The sequence below is a fragment of the Podarcis liolepis genome (assembly GCF_965112155.1).
Source record: "Podarcis liolepis genome assembly, chromosome: 12".
In the NCBI taxonomy this organism is placed as follows: Eukaryota; Metazoa; Chordata; class Lepidosauria; order Squamata; family Lacertidae; genus Podarcis; species Podarcis liolepis.
The window spans coordinates 37,693,409-37,709,908 of NC_139563.1; the positions used below are offsets into that span (position 1 = coordinate 37,693,409).

General features: G+C 43.2%; 1 protein-coding gene across 8 annotated transcripts in view; it reads left to right on the top strand.

Annotated features, from left to right (window-relative positions):
- The window catches only part of CREB5 (cAMP responsive element binding protein 5), a 271,299-nt gene that overhangs the window by 187,658 nt on the left and 67,141 nt on the right, over positions 1-16,500 (top strand). For all 8 annotated transcript variants that reach the window (XM_083468354.1, XM_083468356.1, XM_083468358.1 and 5 more), the window contains 2 exons: positions 10,581-10,707; positions 12,058-12,168. In XM_083468354.1, the coding sequence (XP_083324480.1) occupies positions 10,581-10,707; positions 12,058-12,168 (238 nt within the window). The remainder of the gene's footprint in view (positions 1-10,580; positions 10,708-12,057; positions 12,169-16,500) is intronic.

Consider the following 16,500-nt stretch of genomic DNA (forward strand, 5'->3'; position numbering starts at 1 on the left):
CTCCATTAGATCAGAACACCACCATTCACATTGCGTAGATAGGGGAGGTTTAAACCTATTGCCAAACCATGAATTGCTACACAAATGTAGCAAACTAGTTACATGGCATAACATCAAACCATGGTGAAAGCTTGGACTCCCTCTTCCCTTTACACCTGATGATTCGCTGACCACATCCTGGTTTGTGGCAAACCATAGTTTTCTGTTTCGTCCAAACTATGTGTGTGTGGGTTCTGCTTGTCGTGCAAACTAGGATGGAACCATAAGCTGACGATTTGAATAGAACAACAACACTTGATTTACCTTTAAAAGGAGTAGGAGATGGTAAATATTGACAGGGAGTGCTCATTCACATGGTGGTCTAGGGACATTTTCTGTAGTGGGTTCATGGATCTAGAGGACATTTAATGTGCAATTTTTGAAAACCAGTGCCTATTTTAATCTTGATTGTTTAATTATTTTTAACATTCTGGATTTGTTTGGATTTTTTGTTTTTTACATTGCGGTTGAATGGGATTTTTTTTGCTTTAGGCATTTATTGTTCACTTTTGATGTGAAAGTAGAAGTGTGGAATATCATCATCATCATCATCATCATCATCATCATCACTACCACCACCATTGGGTTTGGTGTTATGTGTGAATCAGCTCATAAAATCAGAGTTGCATTAAATATGTTTCAACCTTCTCTTTCATTACGCACAGAGAGCTGCACTTTTGTGCTTCTCACCCAGTAATCCCATATGTAGAGACTGTTACTACTACACTTTGCTTTGGTTGTTGAGCCACGATAGGGACTGTACTGACTGTGGAGAGTTGATACTGCTTGTGAAGGTGAGATGAGAGTTGCGGGGCTGTAACTGGATTCACAAGGACGTGGGTGGCGCTGTGGTCTAAACCACTGAGCCTAGGGCTTGCCAATCAGAAGGTCGGCGGTTCAAATCCCCGCGATGGGGGTGAGCTCCCGTTGTTCGGTCCCAGCTCTTGCCCACCTAGCAGTTTGAAAGCACGTCAAAAGTGCAAGTAGATAAATAGGCGGGAAGGTAAACAGTGTTTCCGTGCGCTGCTCTGGTTTGCCAGAAGCGGCTTAGTCATGCTGCCCCCATTACCTGGAAAAAGAAGAGTTTGGATTTGATACCCCGCTTTATCACTACCCAAAGGAGTCTCAAAGTGGGTAACATTCTCCTTTCCCTTCCTCCCCCACAACAAACACGGTGAGGTGAGTGGGGCTGAGAGACTTCAAAGAAGTGTGACTAGCCCAAGGTCACCCAGCAGCTGCATGTGGAGGAGCGGAGACACAAACCCGGTTCCCCAGATTACGAGTCTATCGCTCTTAACCACTACACCACACTGGCAAAAAGTGTCTGTGGACAAACGCTGGCTCCCTCGGCCTATAGAGCGAGATGAGTACCGCAACCCCACAGTCGTCCACAATTGGACCTATTTATCTACCTTTACCTTTAACTGGATTCACAGCTATTGTTGGGAAGCAGCCTAATTTTGCTGTTTCCAATTTTCCACTTATTTAGCATTTGCTTTACAAGTCTGTTGCTGGTGCTCTGTTGCACTCCGAGACCATATTCTCCTGCAAGGCTTTTCCCAGATCTTTTTTTGCTCCCTGGGGCTCGGCAGCAAATTTAGAGTTTCCTACTTGAACCACAGGCATCCCTCAAGCCTCTCACATGCCTACATTGTTTCCAATAGAGCCGCGCAAGGAGCCCGCTAATCATTTGGAATTTTCCCCCCTGGGAACCCAAAGGTCAACAAGGATATTTTTAAAACTGTGATTCTGAAGTCTAGATTACAGTTTGGCCTCTGTTTTTTCAGCTTTATATTTGCTTAATGGAATTTGTGTGGAGTAATGCACTTACATTGCAGTCAAGCATAGTTTGGATGCCACCTGGCCGGTTAGAGCATAGAAAAGCATTCAGGGAAACACAGAACACGGTACAGAGAGAGAGAGAGAGAGAGAGAGAGAGAGAGAGAGGAGTCAGATTCTGATTTTAACCACCTGTTCTGGACACTTGTTGCAGAAGGCAGAACAAATTCTTAGTGACACAAGCATCTTGACCTCATGCAGCCTGAGGCAGATGAGAGTTATAGTTCACAACATCTGAAGGACACCAGGCTGGACAAAGGCTGACCCAAGGGCTTTTTACAACTGCCAAAGCACTGAAGTGTGCCAAGTTATCTTGTTCGTGAGGGGGAAAGTACATATTACACACAAACTAGAAGCCCTTTCAGCTCCCCCCCCCAAAAAAAATGAGTTGGATCCAGATTTAATCATGCTTAAGAGTAGTTGACCCATGCTTAGAGTAGTTAAGTCCTACTCATTTCAATGTGTGTACAGTGGTACCTCGGGTTAAGAACTTAATTCGTTCTGGAGGTCCGTTCTTAACCTGAAACTGTTCTTAACCTGAGGTACCACTTTAGCTAATGGGGCCTCCTGCTGCCGCCATGCGATTTCTGTTCTCACCCTGAAGCAAAGTTCTTAACCCGAGGTACGATTTCTGGGTTAGCGGAGTCTGTAACCTGAAGCGTCTGTAACCCGAGGTACCACTGTACTCAAAAGTTGCTGGGAGTCTCAGGTAGGCTGTTCTGCGCATGTCCAGCTTGCAGGCTTTCTGCAGGCATGTGGTCAGCCACTGTGAGAACAGGATGCTGGACTCGATGGGCCAGATCCAGCATACACATCTTATGTTCTTTTTTGGGGGTGGGAAGCTTATTTATTTATTTTTCACACACACAAAAACACAAAAAGACCGTAAATTACTTTGTCCATTGGCTTCCCGTCCTCCCCTTCCATGGTTTCAATATCTACCCTCGGATGCTGTATATATTTCACATACGCTATTCAATACATCCATTTTAACCTATTTATCTTAATAATTAGCACCGGCGCTCACATTTCAAATGCTTCTCGCGTTTTCATCTTTGCTATAATCGTTCTTTAAATACTCAGTAAAAGGTCCCTGAGGATTTTTTCATCATTTTGGCCTCCAATCTTTGCTGCTAATCTTGCGCATTCCGCATATTCCGCATCATTTTCAAAAGCCGTTCTCCCTTCATTGGAACTCTCATGTTACGTTGTTAAGTTGGGTTCTAACCCATTATTTTTAAGATGACTGGCTTCTTCTTCAAGTGAAAAGCAGCTTCGGGAGGACATGAGTTTGAGTGGAGGTGGGTGGGTGGAGTGCTTAACCCATGGGTAGGCAAACTAAGGCCCGGGGGCCGGATGTGGCCCAATCGCCTTCTAAATCTGGACTGCAGACGGTCCAGGAATCAGCATGTTTTTACATTAGTAGAATGTGTGTTTTTATTTAAAATGCATCTCTGGGTTATGTGTGGGGCATAGGAATTCATTCATTTCCCCCCCCAATATAGTCCGGCCCCCCACAAGGTCTGAGGGACAGTGAACCGGCCCCCTGCTGAAAAAGTTTGCTGACCCCTGGCTTAACCCTTTCCTCACTGGCTGCTTGTCGACTCCAAAGCACTGTTTCCCCAGCTGCATTTTCTTCCTCAGGGTTACAGTTGTCAACCTTTCCCATGGGGGCAGGAGCAGCTTGACTGTGAATTTTAGCAGAAAAATGGCTGGTGGGGACATTATTAAATACAGTGGTACCTCAGGTTACAGACGCTTCAGGTTACAGATGCTTCAGGTTACAGACTCCGCTAGCCCAGAAATAGTACCTCAGGTTAAGAACTTTACCTCAGGATGGGTACAGAAATTGCGTGGTGGCAGCAGGAGGCCCCATTAGCTAAAGTGGTACCTCAGGTTAAGAACAGTTTCAGGTTAAGAACAGACCTCCAGAACGAATTAAGTTCTTAACCCGAGGTACCACTGTACCTCCTTCCTTGCACAGCTCTTCACTTCAGAACCGCAGTGTCCTGAAAATGTTTTTCAGTTAAAGAGCAATGCTTCCTTACACACATTTTAGCTACAGTGAACTCTGTCTGAAATGTTAAAATACCTCTGAACCCCCAAACAAGAATGTTCAAATTCCACTTTGTTCAACCCGGGGGCATAGTTACTTCAGTTTTGTCTGTATATTTATAAATCAATGTAAATAAGAATATGAGTCTGCTTTAATTTACCAGAGCCTTGATGTAACCGATACTCAGAAGTGCAGAGCATTAAGCTTTGTAAAGTGCAATATTACTGCAGGGCACATGTCCAATTTTTAAAACACTATATAGATTGGAGACAGATGAGCTTTTCAGAATTATTTTAAGGCCCATTTTGATTAAATGCCTTAGATGCAGTTTCCAATGGAAATTAATTTCATTGATGTGAAAACAAATGGACTCCAACCCTCAGAATCAGCTGCAAGTTCATGTTCAATGCAGCACTTGAAAGGGAATGGAGCAAGCCCAAATTGTGACTGGGAAGGAACGCAGACTTTTATATGCTTTGCTGCACAAATAGAATCACTTTGTTAAAGCTTCACATTGGAAGGGTTTTGTATACAAGCGAGAGAGTATGTATGCGGTGGGGGGGGGGGAGGGAACGGGGCGGGGGGAATATTTAGAAAAGAAATGTACATGCAGAGACCTACGAGGTGTGAGTAAATGCTTTTGTATGCAGGGCTTTAAGGTAGCCTTTTTGCTGCCAAATTGGTTCCCATTCATAAATGATGAACCTTTCTATTAAAATGTTAAACGTACAAGTCAGGTATTTATATCCCCTCAACCTACCGGCAGTCATCGCTTCTGAGCTCCCAGATGGGCATTCAGCATTTGTCAGGTGCAATCCATTGTGCTGCTCACAGATCTGTTATCACACAAGTATAGTGGTGATTTCTTTCTGGGGATGGAAATGGAAGAATACAGGGACAAATACCAACTGCTATGGCATGGTTATCCTAATTATTTGCAACAAAATGTTGCAGCAGCCAGGCCATGCTATTGGAAAACCCCTTCTTCCTGATATTCCACTATCCCTCCCCATCAACAGCCAGTTAGCTTTCCAATTAACATGCTCAAAACTCATTGGGCTTTGGGGTGGTAGTTTCCCATTAGCATTTTTTCTAAACAGGATTTTTAGGTCCCCCCTCCAAGCCCTATTGATACCTCCCTCTTGTGCATGGATGGTGCCATTTTGTCCTCATGAGCAACGACTCTCCTGTACTGAATACTGGAAATTCAGCTAATGGTTATGTCGATTTTGGGACTAGTCCCTTCCTCCAACGGCTAAAGATGCTGTACATGGGATTAAGTCTTTTATTTGCTCCTGTTGACTTTGTGAAATAAATTAGGTTCAGAGATCATGACTGGCCCCTGGTCTCCCAGTGAGCTTCATGACAAAGCAGGGAATCAAATCAAGGTCTTCTCGTACAAGCCTGACACCTTGTCTACGACACACTGCTAACACATTTGTGCACTGTTACCAGTGGTGGCTGGTGCCCATTGTGACTGGTAGGGTGAAAAGCAGGGAACTCAGTTGGTAGAACATAAGAATCTTAATCTCAGGGTCATGGGCAAAAGATTCCTGCATTGCAGGGGTTGGACAAGATTACCCTTGTGGTCCCTTCCAGCTCAACAATTCTATCATTCAATGTTTTGGTGTAGTCAGAGCCAATGACAGGCAGAAACAGCTACTGTATTTTTCTGTGTATAAGACTAGGTTATTTTCTTGAAGCTTAAAAATTGGGGTAGTCTTATACATGGGTAGTGGTGTGGTTGGATGGGCAACAGGTGGCTGCTGCGAGCTGGAGATTGTCAACGGTATTTTGGCAGGTGATTGGTTGTTGCTGCTAGTTCTGCAGGCTATTGGCTGCTGTGGCAATTGGGTGGGCGATTGGCATTTGCTGTTGGTGAGCATGCAGACGATCGGTTGCTTTGTCAATGTACATGCGATCAGCTGTGTTGGTCCCGCGAGTGAGTGATTTTCGTCAAGCCCCCCCCCCAAAAAAAGCTCAACAACTTTGGGTAATTTCCTGCCATTTTCTCAATTTGGAGTCCCCAAAAAGACTCCATATACATAGGAGCGTCTAATACATGGACAAGTACGGTAATTCTGTTTTTGTCCGTCTCCATCCTCTTTCCTGCTGAGTTCTGCAAGGATGACACTGAGATGGAGGATGGGGAGAGGGAGCTGACAGGTTGTGTGATCCCCTGGACTGGTTACAAGTGGGGGGAAAGGCAAATGGGGGCTAGCCAAGGGGTGGGGCAGTGCCCCATTGGACCCAATAAACCAGTCTCCTGCAGCTGTCACTTAATCTTCTCAACACACATGTGCAATGTGCTTCACAGTGCTTGCTCCTAAATGCTTGATTGGAGCCTTGCGGGAGCAGCGAACACTGTGCAACCAGCTCACCTGGATTCCTACTGCTCATTTGGTGATGTTCTAGGTCCTTGCCAAGGATGCTTCTCGTGCTTCCACTTGAGTGCAGCCACGCCATACCCAGCTGGAAGGCACAGGAGACATGTGTGCCTGCTACAAGGATGAGGGACCTGAAGTCCTACAGATGTTGTTGAACCGCAGCTGCCATCATACCTGGCCATTGGCCATGATGGCTGGGGCTAATGGAAACTGGAGTCCACTGATATCAGGAGGGCCACAGATTCCCCATCCCTGGCCTAACAGAAGTCCCAGTTTGTGGTTATTTGGTTTGTCAAAAGTTATGGAAGATAGACCTGGCACAGGAACTCTTTGTTATGGGTGGACTATACAGGACCACTTCTCCATCACCAGGCAACTGTCTCTAAAGGAGGAGGAGCTGTAACTCTCACCTTCGCATCCATCATACTGTTGGGGGACAGCGATTGCACGTCCTGTCATCTTTGACATTTTAATTGAAAAGAAAAGCTTAAGCAGGTTTTTAACCTTAAGCAGTGTGTTTTTACAAGTGTATGTGGAGAAATAATCTGTCAGTGCAGAGCAGGCTGGGTGCCACAAGAGTTGGTTTAGTGGTTCAACAATCCCACATTAGCTCACACACCTTGCCTTGTTCCATGCCTCAATAGTTTTTAGTAGAAATGCTTTGCCCAGAGGCATACAATTATTAAGAAAAGGAGACTCTGCTTGCTTAAAGTCTGGAATTATTAGCTCATGGTAACAAGCCTGCACTGGAGAGACTGTTGGGTCTTTGTTTTCATGAGTCTACTGTAATTTGCCTTCTCATTTTAAAGAGGAAAACTTCTGCTTTGTTTGGGAAGTTAATACTGATATACATAATCACTTTGACAATTACTGAAAATATTTGTGCCGTTAAAAACCAGGTTTCAAGGAAAGCTTATGCGCCTTTATACTAAAATTCAACTGTGTGAATCAAGAAAGTGATTTCATTCCAAAATGTCATATATACCAGATGGGTCCGGGCTTCAAATTAGGCAATAACGTATTTGTATTCTAGGACTGGGGAAGAAGGAAGATGTAGCTCTTTTCACACACACACATACACACACACACACACACACAGAGAGAGAGAGAGAGAGAGAGAGAGAGAGAGAGAGAGAGAGACTACGAATGACATGATGATAATGTATCAATTGCAACATTATTTTTTAAAAGAGCAAGGGGCGCCATTTTCATTGGGAAAATAGTGGCTTGGATGGGGGAAGCAAAAAGGGAAAGTAAGGGTAAAGGAGGATCACATGAACTATTCATGCAAGGGCCTAGAAGATAAATGTTAATAAACCTTTTTTAGATATGCAAATAATTCAGATGCCGACTGCCTGACATTATTTTAGGTTGCAGTAGCAACCTTTCTGCAGGTGGTACAAGAAGGCACCACAGCAGTAGACTTCAAGCTTTGTGGCCAGTCTAGATGGTCTATATCCTCAATGTGATCTGCACAGTACCCAGAACACTGTTGTTGCTTTGCAAATATAATGGAGGTGACCTTTGAGGTTTCACTAATACCAGCTAACAAGGCTCCTCTTCTGAACTTTGCCTCTTCCTTCCAGGCTATTTACTTCTGGATTCCAGAAACGAAATTTCTTGGGTGTCAGGTGCACTGTTTCATTGGACCTGTCATCGTAAAGGCAGAGGGAGCCCGTGTAGTCCCCATGCTTATCCCTGCCAATTTAGACTGTGTGTGCACAATTATTTAATACTTTTGTTAGCAAGCACAGACAAAATTGCAGCCTGAAATTCAAAAGTGTGTGGTGTTTTGTTTTTTCTCCCTCCATCCAGGAAAAACCTGGAAGGTTCCAAGGTGCTACAAGGGGGAGGGGGGGATCCCCAACGAAAACAGTAATTTTCCCAACTGCAAAGCAGATGCAGACTTGCAAAGCTAAGCAGAGCCGAGGGTGAGAGTGAGGACAGCAAAGTAGCTTATTTGCTATTTTTTTTAATATACACAAATAATTTCCTTTCTACCCGAGACCCCTATTCCCAGGCTCATTAAATCAATTTCAGAAAACATTTTGGCTCTGGAACATGTAAGTAAAATTCCAACCATATGGGCTCTTGAGGATTACCTGTGCGAACGGCAGAAGTGAAGCCAAAACAAGTTTCTGTCAAATGGCCTAACACCTAAGTTTATTATGAAGGTAGAGAGCTCTGTAAAGGGTCTGTAAGCAGTGCAGAAAGGACTGGCTGTGGGGCTCCAGAAAGTTATCTGGGGGCTGCTTGTTTTATGTCAGTCACCTTGAGAATCAGCTCTCCCTTACACAAAAATATAGTTTCATTGAGTCACAAATGTTAGATTTGGGTTTTTTTAAGGCTCAAGGCGATCTGAAAATGCCTTGTTCAGAGGTAGAGTTTCATGCAATTTAAAGCCATAGCACCGTGAACCCCTTGATGTGCATGCAAAAAAAGGCCTGGGCATACAAAGCAGAATTTGGTTTTGTGTTTCGTCTTTCAGCCAGCAGCTACTCCGAAGCTCAGCATTGCAAGCTGGCCTTTAAGCCAAGAAATGTTTAAATATCAGCTGGTGTGGAGAACAGTCAAGGGAAACAAACTATTTAATTGTCCATATTTTTCAGTAGAACTAATCTGGAAAAAGTTCAGGATCAATAAAGCCTTCAGCGTAGCCTCCAACTGGTCCGAAAATGCTGGGGCCGTCACGAAAACCCTGAAGCCATCACAGCTTCTTACTATGTCATGCAGAGTCCCAGATTCTGCAAGTGGGCAAAGGGAAGGGGGAAGGGAGTGGGGCAGGGAGAGGAGGCTGCCCAGCCTCTCACAGTGACACAGCAGGACCCACAAGGAAAGGAGGGGGCAGGGCACCAGCTGCTGCCACTGTGCTCCTCAGCTCCCCCAGCCAGTACCACTGAATACACCCAACTATGGTGCTGTCAGGAGCAGTCTAGGGGGGGGGGGCAGTTCACACAGCTACACAGGGGCCCTCTGACAGTCATAGCCCTCAATCACAGAGACTACGTTGCTGGCACAGAAGTGCCATTTTGTAAACATCCAGCCTGGGTACCTCCTCTGACACCCAAGGCAGGCTGATGGAAGCATCACAGTTTTGCCGTATACAGTGGTACTTTGGTAATCGAACGGCTTGGCTCACAAACAAATTGGCTCCCAAACGCCACAAACCCAGAAGTGAGTGTTGCGTTCTGCAAACGTTTTTCGGAAGCTGAACATCCGATATGTATTTTGCAGCTTCCGATTGAGTGCAGAGAGGTCCTGCAGCCAATCGGAAACCGCACCTTGGTTTTCGAACCATTTTGGGAGTCGAACGGACTACCGGAACAGATCAAGTTCAAGAACCAAGGTTCCACTGTATCATCTAAGGCTCCCCACATATAACCAAGACATTTGCCAATACAGTATTGTCACATACTTCTCTTGGTGACAGGCATTGGGGCAGCTCAGCCAACCCCGCCCTTTTCCTAAATTCCATCAGCAGTGGGGGGGGAGAAAACTAATGTAGGTTAGAATTCCCATATTTTCATCTGAGGGATGTTGAAGGATATGCTTAAGTAACAGCTGCAAAATACTCAAGTTCTATGTCATTGTACTGAAATTGTTGGTGCTGTTGAATCATACATACTCTGAACGACTTGGGTCCTGGATATTTTGTGGAGCACTAACTCTCCATATTGGCCAGCCTGGATCCCAAGTTCAGTTGAGCGGATTTAAGAACTGAAATTTAGATTTAGAAGAGTCATGTTCCTCATGCAAATAAATAAAAAAATATTATTCACTGCTCATATTCAGTCGAAAACAATGCTGAATTCAGAGCACAGTCCTGGAGGTTCAAGAAAAATCACCATAAAATAAGGAGATAAGTGCACAATCCTATACGTGTAATATAAGGAAATAAGTGCACAATCCTATACATGCCTACTCAGAAGAGTTTGATGGGGTTTACACTCAAAAGAGTTTGATGGGATTTACACCCAGGTAAGTAAATGTAGGATTGCAGCTTCCTTCTCAAAATTATACTTTTGGGAAACATTTTTCAGAGACTTTGATACAATTAAAAAAATCAAACTGATTATGCATTAAGTATTCCCCCAAAACTTTCTGCCATCCTTTCTAGCTCAGAAATGAGAAAATTTCGCTGAACTTAAAGTTCAAATACCAGATGGGTTTTGAGTTTTGACATTCATTTTGAAATTGAGTGTGATCATTTTTTCCTTAAGATGTCTCAACTCCTTTTTCTCTCTCCCCTTTTTTGCTAGGCCTGTCCCAGGCTCATTATCGTCATTACTGCAACTACACAACCGGCAACGACAGCCAATGCCTGCCTCTATGCCTGGGACTCTACCAAATCCTACCATGCCTGGTTCCTCTGCCGTTTTGATGCCCGTAAGTATGGCTGCTATATATGTGTGTGTGTTATTTGATGGTGTTGGTGATTCAAAGTGCTTTTGCCACCTGTCCCCTAGAAAGGCCAGACTTCTTAGAAACTATATTGTTTTCTAATTTAATGTAAATGCCGATTTAAATCAAGTATGCATTGTTTTCAATTTCATTACTGTATCTCTGCATCCGTTAGAAGAAGAAAAAAATTAAGAGGTCCGCGCATAGAAACCTCTTGGTATTTTTGTTTCCCAATTCTGTTTGGCTGGTTAATAGCTTAGATTCTGTCATGTTCTTTTTCTCTTCTGATAAATTTTTGATTGGCTATGTTTGTTACGCCACATAAGAAATATAACAAAAAGTAAATGAATACAGTAGTGCCTCGCAAGACGAAAAGAATCCGTTCTGTGATTCTCTTCGTCTAGCGGTTTTTTCGTCTTTCGAAGCAAGCCCATTGACGGATTAGTGCTATTAGCGGCTTTTAGCGGCTTTTAGCGGCTTTTAGCGGCTTTTAGCGGCTTATCTGCTGATCAGATCAGCTGATAAGTGGCTTAGCGGCTTAGAAAAAGGGGGGGAAAGGAAAAAACCCCCGCAGGAACTCGCAAGGCATTGTCATCTTGCGAAGCAAGCCCATAGGAAAATCGTCTTGCCAAGCACCTCCAAAATGGAAAACTCTTTCGTCTAGCGAGTTTTCCGTCTTGCGAGGCATTCGTCTTGTGGGGCACCACTGTAGAAAGAAACAGTATAGTTTCACTGAAAATAACACCACGCTTTTTAAAGTAAACAATTCTTGAGCATTTCTCCTGCAATGTGATTTTCAGGAACATCATTTTTGTTTTGCTACATGAACTGAGTATTTAAATAACGTTGTGCCACAGTAGTCTAAGGCAGGCATGTGAATCCCCCCCCCCCCCGCTGTCAGATTCAACAGCTCCATTGGGAAAAGCCTCCCATTTCCAACCCCCCCCCCGATCATACATTTTATACATATATCTTAAACAAGTTAGTTTGGGCTGCCCTGACAGCATCAGCCATAATTTTATACAGTGATGTTTTAAAAGCCACTTAACCCAGTGTGTTGTTTTCTAAAAGCAAGGGAAAATCATTATTGAAAGTCTCAAGCCTAGGTGACTAATTTGTTCTTCTGGTGAAGAGGCAGTTTTCTATTGATTGTTGGACAAAACAAAGTTACTGGCTATATTTTCTGAAAGCAGATAAATACAGCCAGCAAAAAGGGATGGCCATCCTGCATGGACACAATGAGCCTCGCTTTTGCCTGCTTGTAGAAAGCCTTTGGAAAATTGATCTTACCTTTCAAATGCCATCTGATTTATTTTGCTCTTTATCCTTCTCAAGATGGAACGACAGATGTCTATGAACACCAACATAATGGGAATGCAAGGCCCAAACCTCAGCAACCCCTGCGCTTCACCACAAGTCCCGCCAATGCACTCAGAAGCCAAAATGGTAAAATATTGAAAACATATTGTATATGTTGTCTGCTGGAAAGATTATTATGCTCTTCGTCTGTTGGCCTCTGAGGACAATCTGAATAATTCCTTTCTGGTCATGTGATTACGTGTCTGCTGCAAACAAGTTCAGAGCATGGCTGACTCAGTTGATTTTTTGTGTCTCAGTTGGATAGGGGTTAGATAGGTTGGTCCAGGCGGTGCCTCAGAAATCATGAGGAAAGCTGGAGAGAGACAGTGATTGCCATGGGAGCAAGGGACAGGGGCGGTGCCAATATATCTCCTTGCCAAGGGTGCAAGAAAGCCTAGGTACGCCTCTGGATATTGGGCATAGGATATTTCGAGAGGATACTGAGCTGGAATATTTGAACGTTAGCAATAGAATTGCGTACATGAAAGGTTGCTTTTAGGTGCAAGTTATGAGAGAATATTTGGTGGAGTGGAAGGAGGTGCAAAAATGGTCGGTGCCATTGGGTGCTTGTAGAAATGGATGGATATGACACTAGGCTGAAGGAATCCCAGTGAGTTTGCTTCCCAAGTGCCTGAATATTTGATTCTCTTGCCTGTGTGTATCTAATGGTGTGTTTTGTTTAGCTTTGTTCTTCAAAATGAATTCTGAGACCTTAGAATATATATCTAAAAAGTAGAGGTGGGTGAACTGCTGGCGCATGCAACTTTTCCATAAGCTCACAAAAAGTTCTCTTTGACCCACTTCCTCATTAAACTGTGTTTATATATATGCATAATACATATTTAAATATATATTTTAAACAGATTGTTTAAAAATCCAATTTAAATTTAAAAAAATCTGATTTAAATAAAAAATCTGATTTAAATTTTTAAAAATCTGATTTAAATAAAAAAATCTGATTTAAATAAAAAATCTGATTTAAATAAAAAAATCTGATTTAAATAAAAAAATCTGATTTAAATAAAAAATCTGATTTAAATAAATAAAAATATCCGTTTTTATTTATTTATTTATTTACAAATCATTGATTTTTATCTACCTTGGTTCAAAGCAGCTGTTCTAGCCACCATGGCAAACTGTCTTGCAACATCAGAAACAAGAGCCACAGTTTAACTGTACAATATTAATTGGGGGGGCTGTGGTAATACAGCCTTCCTTTCTGCAACATGGACAAAGTTACGTACAGGTATTCAGCATTATGAATGTGGCAGTAAAAGGAATGGCAAACTGTGGCAGTAGTTCTCTCTTGGCTGCCCAACCCAGAAGGCCTCACTTTGACGTACCCCCTTGTTCCTTCCTCAGAGGAGGGGCACCATCTTGGGCAGCCTGGGCCCCCTCAATATCCCATGACTATGGTGTGCACATGTGCCAGCCATATGGCATTTGTGCAAGATGTCAGCACATCACATGGCGGGCATGTGCACGCTGCACAACAACAGTCCCCTCAATCACGGGGGCAAGCCAACATGCTTGACTTAGAGTAAGAGGAGTTGACAGTGAAGAGGTTTGTCTCCACATGAAAATTGTCTCATTCCATCTCAGGGCTTTTTTTCATCTGGAACTCACCGGAGCTCAGTTCCAGAACCTCTCAAATAGGTGCCTTTCCATCATTATAAGAGAACAAGGGAAGCGTTCATGGTGAGTTCCAGTACCTATTTTTCTAGAAAAAATAGCACTGCTCCTGCCAACCTAGCAGTTCGAAAGCACGAAGTGCGAGTAGATAAATAGGTACCGCTCCAGCAGGAAGGTAAATGGCGTTTCCGTGTGCTGCTCTGGTTCGCCAGAAGCGGCTTAGTCATGTTGGCCACATGATCCAGAAGCTGTATGCCGACTCCCTCGGCCAGTAAAGCGAGATGAGCGCTGCAACCCCAGAGTTGTCTGCAACTGGACCTAATGGTTAGGGGTCCCTTTACCTTTACTATACCTCATAATTGAGCTAATGCTGTGGACTTCCATACCATCTAGGCTTGCTTGTGCTAGTGTCAAGTTCTTCTTTTTATAAGTCTCAAACTACAAGAAGCAGATACAGTGGTACCTCTGGATGCGAACAGGGTCCTTTCCAGAGCCCTGTTCACATCCTGAAGCGAACGCAACCCGCGTCCGCATGTCTGCGCTGCACGGGTCACAATTCGCCGCTTCCGCGCATGCGCGTGACGTCATTTTGAGCGTCTGCGCAAGCGGCAAAACTCGGAAGTAACGCGCTCCGTTACTTCTGGGTCGCCGCTGAGTGCAACCCGAAAATACTCATCCTGAAGCTACTTCAACCCGTGGTATGACTGTACAGTGGTACCTTGGTTTAAGAACAGCTTAGTTTATGAACAACTTGGATTATGAACGCTGCAAACCCTGAAGTAGGCCTTTTGGTTTGTGAACTTTGCCTTGGAAGCAGAACATGTTGAGTGTGTTTCATTCATAAATTGAGTCCCCCGCTGCTATGGGAAAGCACACCTTGGTTTAAGAACGCTTTGGTTTAAGAACGGACTTCCAGAACGGATTAAATTTGTAAACCAAGGTACCACTGTACATAAAAGTGTTTTCAGGATTCTGGTACAGCATTTCTGAGCAGAAAATTGCCTCAGTTGATCAGGGGAGCTGTAGTCTATACCAATACAAAATGGCATTAATAAGTGGGAGACAGGCAGCTGGTGCCTAGCGTTTCATATTGTCACCACATGCTTATAACTGCTTATTGCCGATTTGAAAGAAAGCCGCAATGTGTGCTTTTGAAGTTACTGTTGTTCGCCGCAGGAGGCGGAGGAGGGAGGCCTTTTGCCTGCCAGTAGATACGATGCGCACTTATGGTAGACATGAACGGTCACATCTTTAACTCAATATAAATTTCAGCTAGGCAGCCAACCCAAGTCTTTTTAACACCTCAGCTGAAACCACACTCTGTAAACATGCAGTTGGTTGGCTTAAAGCAGCAGATGTAGCCAAAAGAGTTGGCAATGGCAGCCAAACTAAATCTGTGGTCAAGGGTTTTTTTCCTCTGCTGTGTGCCATACCGTAATCGTGATGTGCCAAATAGCAACAGCATCTCCAGCCCAGCTTATTAAATCTTTCTGGATTAGGCTGCCGGCAAGTGTTCCCCCCCCCTCTCTCTCTCTAACCCAAGCACTGTTGAGCCAAGCAAAATACTCCTTGGCTGAAGAAGAAAAAACACAACATTGGCATCTCTTTCAGAGGCATACATTTCTACTGTTACTTTGCCTCCCCCCCCCCCACTTTTTTTTTAAATAGAACTCTGAGGCTGTAAAACCGAAATTATTGATACATATGGTGAGAATTCTGTTCTTTAATACGTGCAATTAAGTGGATCGCTTTTTAATCTGAGTAAATTTGTTTTGGCTTCAGAGTCAGATTTGCAAAGGTGTTCCTCTGGCAAGCTTTCCCCCCAGCAGATAATTCCAAGAACCGGCATACAACAGGATGCCATTAACCTGTGGACTTAATTACTTTTTGATAGAAGTAGTGTTTAAAAGAATTATAATATGCATTTATGTGCATTAAGCATACACATGCATCAGTCATTCATACAATTTCCCTAAATAGGCTGTGCATTATATTTTTTTTTTTATAAAATTTTTTATTGCGTTCCTTTTCATAGGTTCACAAATTAGTTTACATAGCAACATACAAGAAACATTTTTTTTTTATATATAAAGAAAAATAAAAAAAGAAAAAAAAAATTGAATATGTTACACATCATGTTTCATAAATTTACTTTCTTTTGGACCTCCCCACATCTTCCCAACATTGCATTCATTGTTCTAACCTGATCAGCAATTTGTTACCTTGTTTCACAACTTATTGTATCTTTGACTTTATTATGTTACCAATTTCGAAAGTTTGTAGTTTACTTTTGGTACCTTCACAATAAACATAATATATTGTTTCAAATTTGTTTCCTTTTCTTTTTTATCTACGCTTATTTTATCCTTTGCTTAAATAGGTTGCGGAAGCGTGACGTTTCCTAATCATGCACAATCTTAACATTCAAACAACTTATAATATTTTTGCAAATAATCCTTGAATTTTTTCCAGTCCTCCTCTATTGTTTCTTCGGTCAGATCTCGAATTCTGCCAGTCATTTCTGCCAGCTCCATGTAGTCCAACAACTGTGTCTGCCAGTCCTCCAGTGTGGGTAAATCTGGTGTCTTCCAGTACTTTGCGATAAGAATCCTTGCTGCTGTTGTCGCATACATAAACAGAGTTCTGTCCTTCTTTGGCACCTTCCGGTCCACCATGCCCAGCAGAAAGGCCTCTGGTTTCTTAAGAAAGGTATATTTAAATACCTTTTTCAACTCATTGTATATCATTTCCCAGAAGGCCTTTACTTTCGGGCAGGTCCACCAGAGG